The sequence below is a fragment of the Charadrius vociferus genome, unplaced genomic scaffold (assembly GCF_000708025.1).
Source record: "Charadrius vociferus isolate BGI_N301 unplaced genomic scaffold, ASM70802v2 scaffold365, whole genome shotgun sequence".
Taxonomy (NCBI): domain Eukaryota; kingdom Metazoa; phylum Chordata; class Aves; order Charadriiformes; family Charadriidae; genus Charadrius; species Charadrius vociferus.
The window spans coordinates 2,327,794-2,340,836 of record NW_009648559.1 but is presented as its reverse complement, the minus strand read 5'-3'; the positions used below and the strand labels follow the sequence as shown (position 1 = coordinate 2,340,836).

Sequence of the window (13,043 nt, the reverse complement as noted above, 5' to 3'; positions counted from 1 at the left end):
GAAGGCGACCGGTTCTTGATTTTTTTTTTTTTTTTTTTTATTTTTTTCCCCTCCTTCCCTCTCGTCCAGCTCCCCAGCCCACTGCTGAGATTGAGATCAAAAGGACCCATTTCCTGGAGGACAAGGAGAACAGACACGTTTCTGGTGGTGTAGAAGGGACCGATGGCAATGCTTCAGAGTGTAGCGGAGACGCAGGAAAGAGATTCAACCTGTTAACAAAAAATTAAGCAGGGGGAAAATACCAACGGGAAGGAAAGAGATATATATATACACATATATATATATATATATATACAATTTAGAAGTATTCCCCAGGTGGCCACAAAGCATGGGCTGTGCTCCAAGCATCCACATCTCTGACAGCAGAGTGGTCTATCACAGTAGCAAAGAGTCTGAGGAGTGCAATTCCCCTCACCAGACCAACACAACCATGTCTCAACAGCAGCAAGGCAACCCCGTCCCAGGATTATTCATTAAATCCTCCAACACATCCACTTATAAGGTGAGGACTAATTCCTCTAAGAAAGACAAGAGGGAGAACAGCCAGAGCATGGAGGCAGAGACCCAGACCAGCAGATCCAGTGTTAAGGTAAAAAGGGTGCTAAACATAAGCACTGTTTCTCTCAGAACAGGAGTTGGCTGTAGCGGTTTAACCCAAGGAGTCTCCCTGCCGAAGCGATACGTTGCGGGGGAGCTTTTCCTGGCTTGAGCTATTACTTTCGTTTAGAAACTAATCAGTCTCGTGAAACGACTTTACAGATGTACCCAAGCCTCTTTCTTCATTCCGCAAAATGAGTTTTGTTAATGTCGGGAAGGAGAGCGGTGTAATTGTCCTCGTCAGTCGTTAGGGCCAGGGGAGCAGGGCTCGCTTCTGAACGCAGAGGGCCCGTCCGTCTGTCCGTCTGCAGTGGGACTGTGTCGTGCATGGGAGCTGCGCTGCCACCGACTCCTGTGCTTTACATGTTTGTTTGTGCTGAGTCCTCCAGTGTTGCTGTTTGTGCTTGTCTCCTTTGGAAGCAGAGGCAAATCGCAGTCTGAAGCCATCTGCTTGCTGGGCTCATCAATTTGCATACCTCTTCCATTCAGAAAGTTGAAAGGAGAGCGACAGCGGTTTTTGCCCTGGGTACTGATTTACATTAACAACTTGTTGACCTTGTGTGTTGCTGCAAATAGGGTATTTTTTGGAGGGCTTTTTTGCATGTGTGTTAGCGTGTGGGCTTTTGTATCAAGATACAACACAAGGCTGTATGAAGTTGGCAGACACATACTGAAAAAAATTGTAATTTGTGATTAATTTTTTTTTTTTAAAGTGAGAGAGTTAGTGGTGTGTTTGCTTGTCTGTTTACTTTCTGTTGATGGCCTGTTTGGTTTTGGGTTGTACTTTAGTTCTAATGCTATGGGTTTTGATCATTCCGTATCTTTGCTATTTGTGTGGGGGGGAACTATCTCTATTTCATAAAAATAAGTAATTGCAAATATAAAATAAAAAAATATCAAATTGTAGCAGCCCAGGGGATATTATATAACATGGCTGATCTGCTCTGGGTTACCATGATTAGAAGTGAGATATACATGCTGTAAATATAAGATACAGGCTCGAGATGCAGGCAAGAACTAGCTAAATGTCAAGCGTTTTGCAGACTCACAGAAACTCTAACGATTTGTAGTTTTCTTAGCATTTTTATGTGCTCGTTAAGACGGCTTCCAGAGTATTGACCTGGCATAATTTTTTTCAGTCCTGTGAGTGATTTTCTTCAATGGTTTTCCTCCAGATACAGTAATCTCAGTTCATAGGAGTCTAGAAAATGAGAAGATACTTTGCAAGTAGTGAGTTGGAGGAGGAATTAACGATACCTAAGGCTGAACTTGAAGTGAATGGTGTTACACTAAACTAAATTTCTGTGTTAATAACATTGTACAGGAAACTCAACTTTAAGGCCCTGTTCACACATGATAGACATGCTTCTGGTATATTTAACACAGTAACCACAGTAAGGAAACTTAAGTTGTCATCAGAATCCTGACCACTGTTTTGCTAGCTGAGTTTTTAATTCTGATTGTAATTGCACATTACAAAATCTAAACAAAAAATATTCTTGAAATGTAAATTCTGTGAATTTGTCTTCTGTGTGCTTCCTTATGGGGGGAAAAAACAACTCCAAAATCCGTTTCCAGAAGCATGCATGGGAAGCAGTCTTAGTTTTGTTAAATTTTGTTGTTTGATTTCAAGAACTTTGTAAAAGTTCTTGTTACTAGGTTTGCATAATTCAGCCAGATGCTATACGGTTGATGTTGGTTCATATGTGTACTGTAATCTCATTGGCAGTCTTTCTGATTTTTATCACTCAGTCATATTTTCTGCCCTTGTCATCACTCTGAGCACACTGATGTGAAACGATGGGTTTTGAGAAATGAGAATGGAATTCTGTTTGTGATCAGCTGAATACAAAATCCATTGGACACAACACATCTGCATGATTTTCACGTGCAAAATCCTATAATACTCTTCAGAGCTATAAAGCAGCATGGTATTTCATTCTCTGCTTTTATCATTAGTGTGTACAGTATGATCAGATTTACAGTTCTTAGGGTGCTAGATAACGGTGTTGTCTCGGAGACTGTGCTGGAGAGAGGGCTACGCTATCACTGGAGAGCAGTTTTTGCAGTACAGGGAAGTTGTTTGGAAAGAAGGAAAGTGTGAGAACATTGAAGATAAGAGACAGGAGGCTGAAATCACTGAAGCCAAAAGGAGCATTGGGCAGGACGTTGTGCTGTTTTGGAGTTAAAAGGATTTTTTATTTGGGGAAGAACTGTAAGAATTAGGGTGCTACTAGGAACTATTGCTATTCTTCAGAGTGTGTAGAACACCCTTTATGGCCCCTGGGGTACCCTCACGTGAACAGAAGATGCTACAAACCTTTTGTGCTTTGGCCAATGGTGGTATCATCAGAATTTGTGTGAACACCCAGCAACCTGCCTGAATGGCACTTTCACTTGGTTTCAGGGCACTTTAATTGAAACTCCTTCACATTCTTTTGTTGTATATGCACAGATTAAAGCCAAGAAAGTCCTATGTGAGAGCTAAGAACAAAGTTTGGCCACTGTGTAAATCTCATATTTTCACTTTGGCTGGCATTAGCATTAAGTTTATTAAAATATGTGTAATAGGTAGTGCAATAACTCTTATTGAATCAGTTTGTTAGCTATAGTGCACATTTTTCAAGTCAGAAAGTGACATAAGAAGAAATAACACATGCTAACTGTAAAATGGCACTATATATATTGCCAGTTAGCCCCCAGACTTATTCTGGCTTTATGTTTATGTCTTATTATGTCTTTTTTCTTGCCAAATAGCAGAGGATAATTTTCTGGATGTGTGGTGTGAGCATAATATATTTTGTGATTTGCATCAATTTACAAATTGTAACTAAAAAAGTTAACCTGTTCTTTCCTAATATGGAAAAACCCAAGTTTATCCCTAACGAATTTGCAGAGCAGTCCTGAATTTCTGTGTGTGGCAGAGATAAATGCCATAATACCTGTTTCTGGTATATATGAGTATGGTGATAGCATATGAGAAGTGGAGGAGCACTTTTAATAAATTATATTTGGTCATGACACCTGTATCTCCCTCCTTAATTAATAATTTCATACGCGGCTTTAATTTGAAAATTCATTAGCAACTTGGAATTCAAGTGCCATATCTAAAAAGTGAACGAGCCATGAAAACCTTCCCTTAATTTTCCATTTATCAACTCCACAGCTTAAACTCTGTACAGTGAAAGACTAGCAAGACTTAGAAAGAGTGACTGAGATTTGATTATCCAGTGCTACATTAAGAATACCAAATGACACTTACCCAGTACTGTTGCAAAGGAGAGTTTTCCTGGTTTTGTTTTGTTTTTTTCCCTGCTCTAAAAAATTTCAAGAAAGTGGACTCAAAATCGTGATAGTCTGTCTTTTCATATATATTAGTTATGATTTTTTTCTTCAGACATTTGTAGTGTTGAATTTGTGGTAGAGGTACTTGGCTTTATAGGAACCTTATTAAACACGTTTAGAATAATACCTCTGTTTAATCTATAGTGTAAGTGGAGTAAATGCTGAAACAGTGTAAGGACTTAATGGGCATTTATTTTAAAATTTACTTGGGTATTCATAAGCATATGGTATCCAAACATCATGTGAGTGTGTCACTCTTCTGTAGTGCACTAATATACACTGTAGCACATACATTGCACATTTCTTTTGCCCTGTCATTCTTTTACGTATGTGAGATTTCCTTCCTCTTTTGTGTAACTCTCCCTGTCATGTATATCTTAATACAGAAATATGTGTGTTTGGGTGCAAGGGGATTGGAGAGTAAATCCAAACCTCCTTTATTTTAAATTAAAAGTAGTCCTAAGCCAGCGGGGCTAAATGTGAAATAGCCTTTTAATTTATCAGCTGATATGGGACAGCCAGTTTAAATCTACGGCCCTGCAGCCAGTAAGTTTTCTTCATTCAAACCCTGTGAAATTGCCTGAGAATTGTACAGTCGCTGCAAACCAATGGTTGCATAATTCTGCATATAGGAGGCTGTATGCTATATTGTACCTGCGGCGCTGAAGTGGATCTTGTTTCAGCATTTAACAGCACATTATTTAGTCCGTTAAGCTGTCTGCTCTTTTCCTGTCTGTCTGGTAATTCCTTCCCCTTGGAACGTGCGAGCTCTCCCTCCCTTTGAAACTCCCATACGTAGTGTCCATGCTTCCACTGAGGCCATCCACCCTCTCTTGATTCCTCCTCGTTCCCACTGAGACCATCCTCGATCGTTTCCCCGACGAACCTCCCATCACTGCTTCCCTCCCGCTTCCACTGACGTCAGCCCTCCTGCACAGAGATCCTCGCTCCCACTGACAGGATCCTTCCCACGCTGAGATACACAAACTTTCCTTAATCTTGACAGCTCCAGACTTTCAGGCCGATGTTTCTTATGCTGTTGTTGCGAGGCATGAACCCTTTTCTCCAGGGAACGGGAGTCTAATTTTTAAATGATATGAACTGGTGCAGTAACATGTGAACTGGGTTCACATTTAAGTCTATTTTTTGTCTTTACCTTTTAATTTCCTGTTGTTTGTAATTTAAACTGGAAACCCCCCCAAACTGTAAATCACTCATATCATACAGATTGCTACACTACTAAGCATAAGCTGTTTTCAATTTTTAAAGCATTATTACTGGTACCTCTCCTGGTACCCAAACCACACCACCTGGTCATGCAAACCAATTCATGCAAAATGTGTCCCTGCATCTGACGGCAGTTCTTTGTGAGACTGAGATGAGCAAGGTTAGGCCCTAAATTTTTGGAGTACTTACTGTTGATAAATAAGAACTTCACCGAAACTCCTTTCAGCCATAAATTCATCTGCCAGAGACGAAACACTGACTTCTCTCTGCCCTTTGCATTGTTCTTCACTGCCCCTGGTCTGAGCTTGCTTTGTGTCTCTTCCCTGGCCGTTTTGGGTAGTTAATTTCTAAGCTTTTCCTTTTCTGCCATCTGAATGTGTCAATAGAGGAAGTATTAAAAACAAGCCTTTATTTCTTCACTTCTAGGTATTTATCTTACTGTGTTGTACCCTTTGTATTCTTGATTCTCTGTATTCACACTGAGTGAAGTGTAAGTACATTGACAGTGAGAAATTTTCTAGTTCTAGAACGTACATATAAGCCAGGCAGAAGAATGGGAGGTGATAAATTTATTAGTTCTCCCTCCTTTTCTACCATTTCTAATATCACATGTGGTGTGAAATTCCAGGGCGGGGTGCCAGCATTGCCTTGCTGTTTAAGGTGCCAGCAATTCAGATTTTACATCCAAAATGCTAAGTCTAAATATAAAGATATGAAGTGGTGAAATGGTTACACCCACTTGCAGATACTTCACGTTCAGTGAATTTTAGATTAGAAGATGCTTACAGTCTATGAGAATATGAAGACTGTCTCATTAAGAAAGCTGCTCATAGTTCATTTCAAACTTGGAAAAAATACTGTTTGGAAACTGTTTTGCTGCCCTTATTGCATGCTTTAATATCTGTTCCTTGTGTTCAAGTAAATGTCCATATTAAGAAAAGGAGATTTATTTGAATGGGAATAATTTGTAACTTCCACTGAAATTGTTATATCCAGCAGTTGCCACTACCAACAGTGATAAATTCCTGTTTTACTTTAGTTATTATATGAACTTTTGTTCACCTCTCTTCGCTGTCACCTTGAGAAGGGACCCCAGAATTGGGTTTCTTAATCAATAGCAACAATAGACTGAAAATATTCCACTTTTTGAACAGTGGGAATGCCAAACGACTTTCAAATGAGTCCTCAAAGAGGAAATAAATGTTTAGAGATCTGGACAGCTAAAGCTCTTATTAGCTCTCAGCAAAAAAGTGAAAGAAACCTAAAGCAAATATGGTAATGAGCAGACTGGCCCCAAGGTGAAATTGTTTCAATACAAGCTTTACGTAAGTTGTCATTTTGTCAGGGGACCACAGAAGCACCTGCACACATAGGAGAACAATCTAGCATTGTGTTCTATTTTGGTGTGTTTGGATAAAATATGCCCACATTGTAAACTGCTTTACCAGCCATGGATGGAATTAAAACATCGTTAGCAATGTTTCCAAGATTGCAGGGAGAGCGTGGTTTCATGTGCAAAGCGCAGTTTTCCATGTGAATAGCAGTGTTTTGTACGTCAGAGCCATTCAGCCAGTGGAGGTTCACTAGGTATTTGCTTGGCCCTGTGACATTCTACACATTGCTATCAGTCCATTGGGTAAAATAATTAGGTATCTTTGTTTAACCTTAATTTAAATTGGCACAGGATGACAAGATGCAAATTGAATAGCTTTAATGTGCATGACATTCTAAATAGTTTTATTGCTCAGAGTCAGTTTTTTCGGTTTTCAAAGTGATGTTGTTAAAGCTTTCTGTCTTTCAAAACAATTTTGGCATCTGGCGTCTTTTAGGTTCTTTCTTAAAATCACTGTTAAGGCCAAAATGTAATAAATGATGTTGGTATACACACTGTGAAATTAAATAGCGGAGTCTCTAATTTGTGCATTCTTCCAGACCGTCGCCTTTACTATGGGTTGAACTGTTGGCCTCAAATCAAACTCCCAGGCCCTTTTCTCCTCTTCCTTGTAAAATCTTAAGTCTGTCACTCTGCATAAAGTAAAAAGCTTAGCATTCTGTAAACCAGCTCCCACACGTACGGCTTTGTTCAGGAGAAAGGACGAGGTCTAGAACCTACTTTCTGACGTGGAAATACAGTGACGTAAATTAAGTTATCTATTTTGAATGTGGTTGATGAGGTAATTTGAGATATTTTTTGATTATTTTAAATATCTTAAATATTTTAAATATTTTAAATTAAAGGTAGTCTGCATACGTATGTAGAGAGTTAATGTCCCTGTGAAGCAAAAGAACTTGGAATAAAAAAGGAATATTCAAGATTTAACAGCAATTTTGGGAATAAAATACTGTTGCTAATGAAAAAGATTATGATTCCAATACGAGGGACTCAAATTAGGATTCCCATCTTTGCTTGGAGAAGGAGGAAATACCACTTTCGGTTTTGCTACTTTATTACATGACAGCCAGTTTTGAGCACTGGATCCCTAGAAATTAGGATGACATATTTTTGTTGGTGTAAAGACAGTCTCCTTGTTGACCAGGTGTGTCTTTCATTCCTGAGTGAACTAAATAGATACTGTTTCGAGGAAATATTTTTTAATCTAATATTTTTTTTAATCGGGATAGAAATTAATCTGTTAAATACTATTCTTAACAGATTTGTGTCTGGTTCTTTATTGGAAATGAGAATTCCATCTTTTGCAAAAGCAGAATTATTTTGCACATTCATTTGAAAGTTGCACAGGAAACTTCAAACATTTTATATGCCTGAAAAGTTCAAACCTTTTCAAGTAAGAGGTGTTTTCCTTTATAAGTCAAACATCTTAGATAGTGACAGGAACAGCTTTCTGATACTGTTAAGGGAAAAATGGTAGCCTTGAAATCTTTTCGTTGCTTTTTGGATTTCCTAGTTTCCTAAGTAAATCCATACAAAGAAAACACAGAATCACTGGGCAAATATGAAAGAATGACATCCTCTGCTTCCCATTGTTTTTAACTTTGAGTTAGCAATGACCTTTAGCTCCCTACTGGGATGTGGTGGAAACTTTCTGAGGCCCCATCTTACTTGCCTCTAAAAGACAACGTATTTTTAAAGTTACACATTTACCATCTCTTTCTGTCTTTCAGTTTGAGGTTCTGTTATCTCTAATAAAATTTAATCAGACAAATAACCTCAGTAAGCGATCAGCAAAGTAAACCTTCTTTATAGGGATTTTGTTCGCAAAAGCTATGCTAATGTTTTAATTAAAGTACAACGAAAGAACTTCGACCCACATTGGATACAATCTTCCTGTATTATCTACACTTTTGCATCGCCAGATAGATGATGTTCCTCATTCATACCGAATTATCGAGGTTACGCCTCTTCTGACATGAGGTGTAGAACTCTATTTTACAGCAGTGGTTTTAATTTCAAGTGTTTGAATGCACAAGGATATCCGTGTGATAGGTAGATTGGTCAAGATCAGCATTCAGCCATGACAACTGAGTTTGCAGATGTGTATTTCTTCTTTCTGGAATACAGTCAGCTGACAATTTCAATTTTAAGTTTGGTTTGGTTTTTTGTTTTTTTGTTTTTTTTTTTTTCCCCCATAAAAGTTTGGTGAGAAATTCCACAAATGGTTGAGGACAACCACACCTACTATGGTAACTTGAAGCAGAAGGGTTTTGCCCTGCACACTGCTGCAGTTTAACTGCCTGGTGAAACTGCACTACTCCGTGAGCTGTAACTGAGTGATAAATATCTCAGCATAGGATGGTTATCAGGGTGTAAGTCTGTAAGTACTGGAACCCAGAACTCTGCTTACACTGGAGTGTGGATGGCACTGGGATGGCTGGCAAGATATCACATTTTATTTTTCAAAACAAAGCAAAGAATTATTTTCACATACTGAAGAGGTTTATTGGTGGGCCAAATTCTGTCTAAAATGACAGTCCTCTTCAACCCCATTAAAATCTGTGGGCTCGAGGGGTGTACCTGAGGCAGAACTTGGACTGCTGTATTTAACTCTCACTATGGTAGAAAATAGCTCCCTGTTGGATACGTAATTAGAAAATAAAAATAGTGGCAATAACATTTGCGTTAAGGGCAAAGTTATTTTCTGTCATTCCAGAAAGGCATCAGTATAGCTCCAGTGAGCAAGTTCCTGGCTGTACTGAAGCTAGTGGCAAAGTTCTTACAATTTTTAGAACAGCCAGAATTTGATCTCTCGTCTGGAAGTCAAACTTACCTGGCTTCTCTCAGGTGCAACTGGGGTATCAGCCCTTATGGGTGATTGCTTAGTCCATAACTAATGCAAAAACCTACCAATTACTGATATTATTAACTCTTTAATGATGAGAGTAATGGAATAGCAAATTGATTTTTTTTCTTTTTTTTTGTGTGTCTCAGCTTCATATAGCCGTGGGGGCTGTTCTCAAGCGTTAGCTGCATAAAGAATATAAGTTGCTGTGGCTTCAGATCATAAACGAAATCTGTGTATCTGTTGCTGTTCTTGAGAGTGGTGACTCTCAAAGTCAAAACTTCACATTTCTCAGCATTCAAAAGGACTTTTTCTGTGTATTTGTACCTGTGTAGTTCTCCACTTGCATCTGAAGTGTGTTGGGATGTGTTAAGTTGCCTGGTGTTTTGTGGTTGCAGATGGTCATTCTGTAAGTCATGGTGCAGTGATGTGGCCAAGGATAGAGATACTGAACTACAGTCAGAAGCCCCAGACTGCCACTGGTTTGTGTGTGGCTCTTTGGCCAACTTGCGGGGTGTTTCTACTTGAACACTTTATCTTAATTATGTGTCGTGCAGGATCAGGACCATCACATACCCAGGAGCATAAGAGTTGCACTCAGATCAAAGTGTCCATGTAATGCAGTGCTTTGTCTCTAACAGCAGTCAGCAGAGTATGCTTTGGAGAAAGATGCAAGGAATCTATTTAAAGGTACAAAAATGAGAAGAGTTTTTCATGTTCCTCTTCTGGCTTTAGTCTGGACATACTGATTTACTTCTCATTTTTCACGATTTTGGCATGTAATATGATAATGATATTGTAGTTTTATCTCCTTAAAACTTGGTTGCTAAGTTGACAATGCAATAGAAAAGTTGTACTCTTTGGTGGAATTTTTGAATGGAGGATTAATTTCCAAACCAGTGTTAGCACATACTTAGCACTAAAACACCATCAGTGTGGATCGTTCATGTATTTGTTTCTGCAAATACTGTTGCACAGGCCAAGAACAACTGCTGAAAGTGTTTAAAAGAAAGCAAGGGGGATAAATTGTAACTAAATATGGGTTTGCATTTTGAAGAGGACTTCATGACCAGAGAAGCTAGTTTATTGTTTTTTGTTTTTCTTTCATACATGAGGCAGAGTATCCTGCAGATGAAAAAAAGCTGAGGGTAGGTGATATTTTAGAGTAACAAACACTTCAAAGCTAGGCAAAGAGGGTTTTGGAAACCCAAACAGCTTTTGTTTTGTTTACAACCCTACTGCAAGGAAGAGCAATTCCTGCAAACTTGAACGCTGCTTCATGCTTCCACTGATTCTGCTCTAACTTTTAATTTACTTAGTATTTGTTTTCTTTTTGTCTTTTGCCATGGAAATGATCTGCTTTCTGCAGATTTTCAGATGAAAGGGCTGATGTGCTTATACTGTCAGTTATGTTATCGTATGTCCTCTTTTGTGGAAATGGTGCATCTTGTTCCTTGCTGTTTAATGCCATGGGGCTGAGATCCGTCTCGAGAGCAGTCCAGTGGAATTCAGCGGTAGCACTGCCAGTCCCAGTCCCTGAGCCTGGCAATGATACTTTTCGCCTCAGTGAATAATCTAACATTTTACTTTTACCAAAGTATGGAATCTTTCACTTTGGGGCAGCTGCTTACTTTTTAGGATGGGGTAATTTTTTCTGAATTATTATTGCAAGTTACAGCTCTTTAAAATGAATGTGTTAGAGCAGTAGCTTATTGGGAGCCAGGTTTTCTCCCAGCAGCAGCTTGCATAGCCTTTCACAGTGCCCTGCCCCTGGCAGGGGTACTGAGTAGCAAGAACCAGCTTCTTGGGGATAAGAGGGGTTTAGCTTTTGTGATCCTTGTTAATAATAATAAAAACTCATGAAACTGATGAAACTGCTCAGTGAGGAAGCTGATCTTTCCCTCTCACCCCTGGCTTTGGTAAGAAGGGCAAAGAAAGTATTTGTCCCTGAAGGACAGGCAGTAGTGTCAGCCTGCTGTCTTGGTAGTGAATATTAAAAATGGAATTCTGGTGGGCATTCTTTACTGTTGATTCCTAGAGTTAAATATTAATGTATCAGCTTATGATATTTTACTGAAAACATAATTCTGCCATCGCTGTTTATGTTATAACATTTAGAAGATTTTTGTTTGTTTGTTTGTTTTGGTGGGGGCTTTTTTGTTTGTTTGGGGTTTTTTTTGTATCCGTGCAAAGCCTCAAAGCCAGAGCGGGAGTGGGGCAGAGGGAGCAAGCCCTGCTAGTGGTTGGCGAGAGGTATGGGAGGACTTAATGGCTTGTCTGATCCCCAGACTTAGCCCCTTAGCCATGGGGTGACCATGGCAAAATTGCCAGGCACCAAATTTTCAGAGGAGCGTGATTGAAGTTCCCATTTTCTAAAAAGCTAAACTCCCTCATCAGTTGCTTACAGTGAGATTCATAGCTGGACTGTCAGAAAAGTGAGCTGAAATTACCATCTCTTATTTTGCCAATTAAACTAAAAAGGACTTCTTTCTGGAGGTTACATAGCTCTGAAGTTTTCTCCTAACTTTATCTTGGCTGTTCTGATTGCTAAGAACTCTTACAAGGCTCTCTTGTGCTCTTTGGGCAATGTAAACTCTCTTCTTCAGTGCTCTGCTAAGGTTGTGGGACACTGTTCACGGGGTAAATTTTGCTTTGGGGGTAACCTTCCTTTGTTGGTATGCGAAGTCTGAGTAAACCAGAGAATTTTAAGGACTGCAGAAGTGAAATACACCTGGTGGAGGTTCAGGGAATGGAAATCTTTTCTTCCCTTTCTTCTGTGAGCCCTTGAGCTGTGCTAGGAAGTGCAGGCTGTGGGTGTTAAGAGATAGCTGTGATGTTCAACCCTTTATGCTATGGACAGGAGTTATGTGGGTTAGGAGGTGCGTCCCTGGTATGTTGCACTGCTCTGTCATTGCCTCCTAAATTTTATCATGAGGTCAAGACCAGAGGCCAGTGTGGAGTGTAAGTGGTGGGGTCCAGTGCTTGACTCTGAGGTCACTATGGGGAATGGATTTGCTTGTAGGTTGCAGAAGTCTCAGTGGTCTCCACAGGGATCTTCACCTAGTTACGGAAGAGTCATTTGTCCTAAAAGATTGAGAAACCTCCTAAATTTTTCCATCATCAGTTGGAGCTGTCTCCCTCAGTTGTTTCCTAAAGTGTGTCTTTAACAATGGGGCCATGTGGTCTCCTGCCCTTTCTCCACGCATGACCTGCAGAGAAGAACTATCATCCCCCCTCAGGAAACCTGATGCTTTTGGTCAGTGGCCCCTTACATTTTTTTCCCTGGCTGAGTGATCAGAGAAGTACCAAGTTGCATCCACTTGTCAGGATTCGCTGTGCCTGTGCCATTCCGTGTCAGGATAAAGGTACCAAGGAAGTGCGTTCTCTTGAGCGTATCTGAAAGCGGCGTTTCCCTGGCTGTGGCCAATTGCCTTCACTGCTCTAGGATCTGGTTTCCCTTTACCCATGTAACAATGCACTCAGTAACAGTAAATACATATGTGAAATGCTACCTGGGAATCTTTAAATGCTTGACTACTATTAGCTTCATGCCACTTTGTAAGAGTGACAAGGACCTTTAAAGTACCTCATTGTTGGTTTTTTTTTCCTTTTTTTTTTCTCCCCCCCCCCCCCCCC

At 39.8% G+C, this 13,043-nt stretch overlaps 1 protein-coding gene across 1 annotated transcript in view; it reads left to right on the top strand.

Annotated features, from left to right (window-relative positions):
- The first annotated feature begins 112 nt into the window (after positions 1 to 112).
- PDE8A (phosphodiesterase 8A) overlaps positions 113 to 13,043 on the top strand; it is a 128,696-nt gene continuing 115,765 nt past the window's right edge. Inside the window, exon 1 of the mRNA XM_009886122.1 lies at positions 113 to 589. Within this exon, the coding sequence (XP_009884424.1) occupies positions 329 to 589 (261 nt within the window). The 5' untranslated portion in view covers positions 113 to 328. The remainder of the gene's footprint in view (positions 590 to 13,043) is intronic.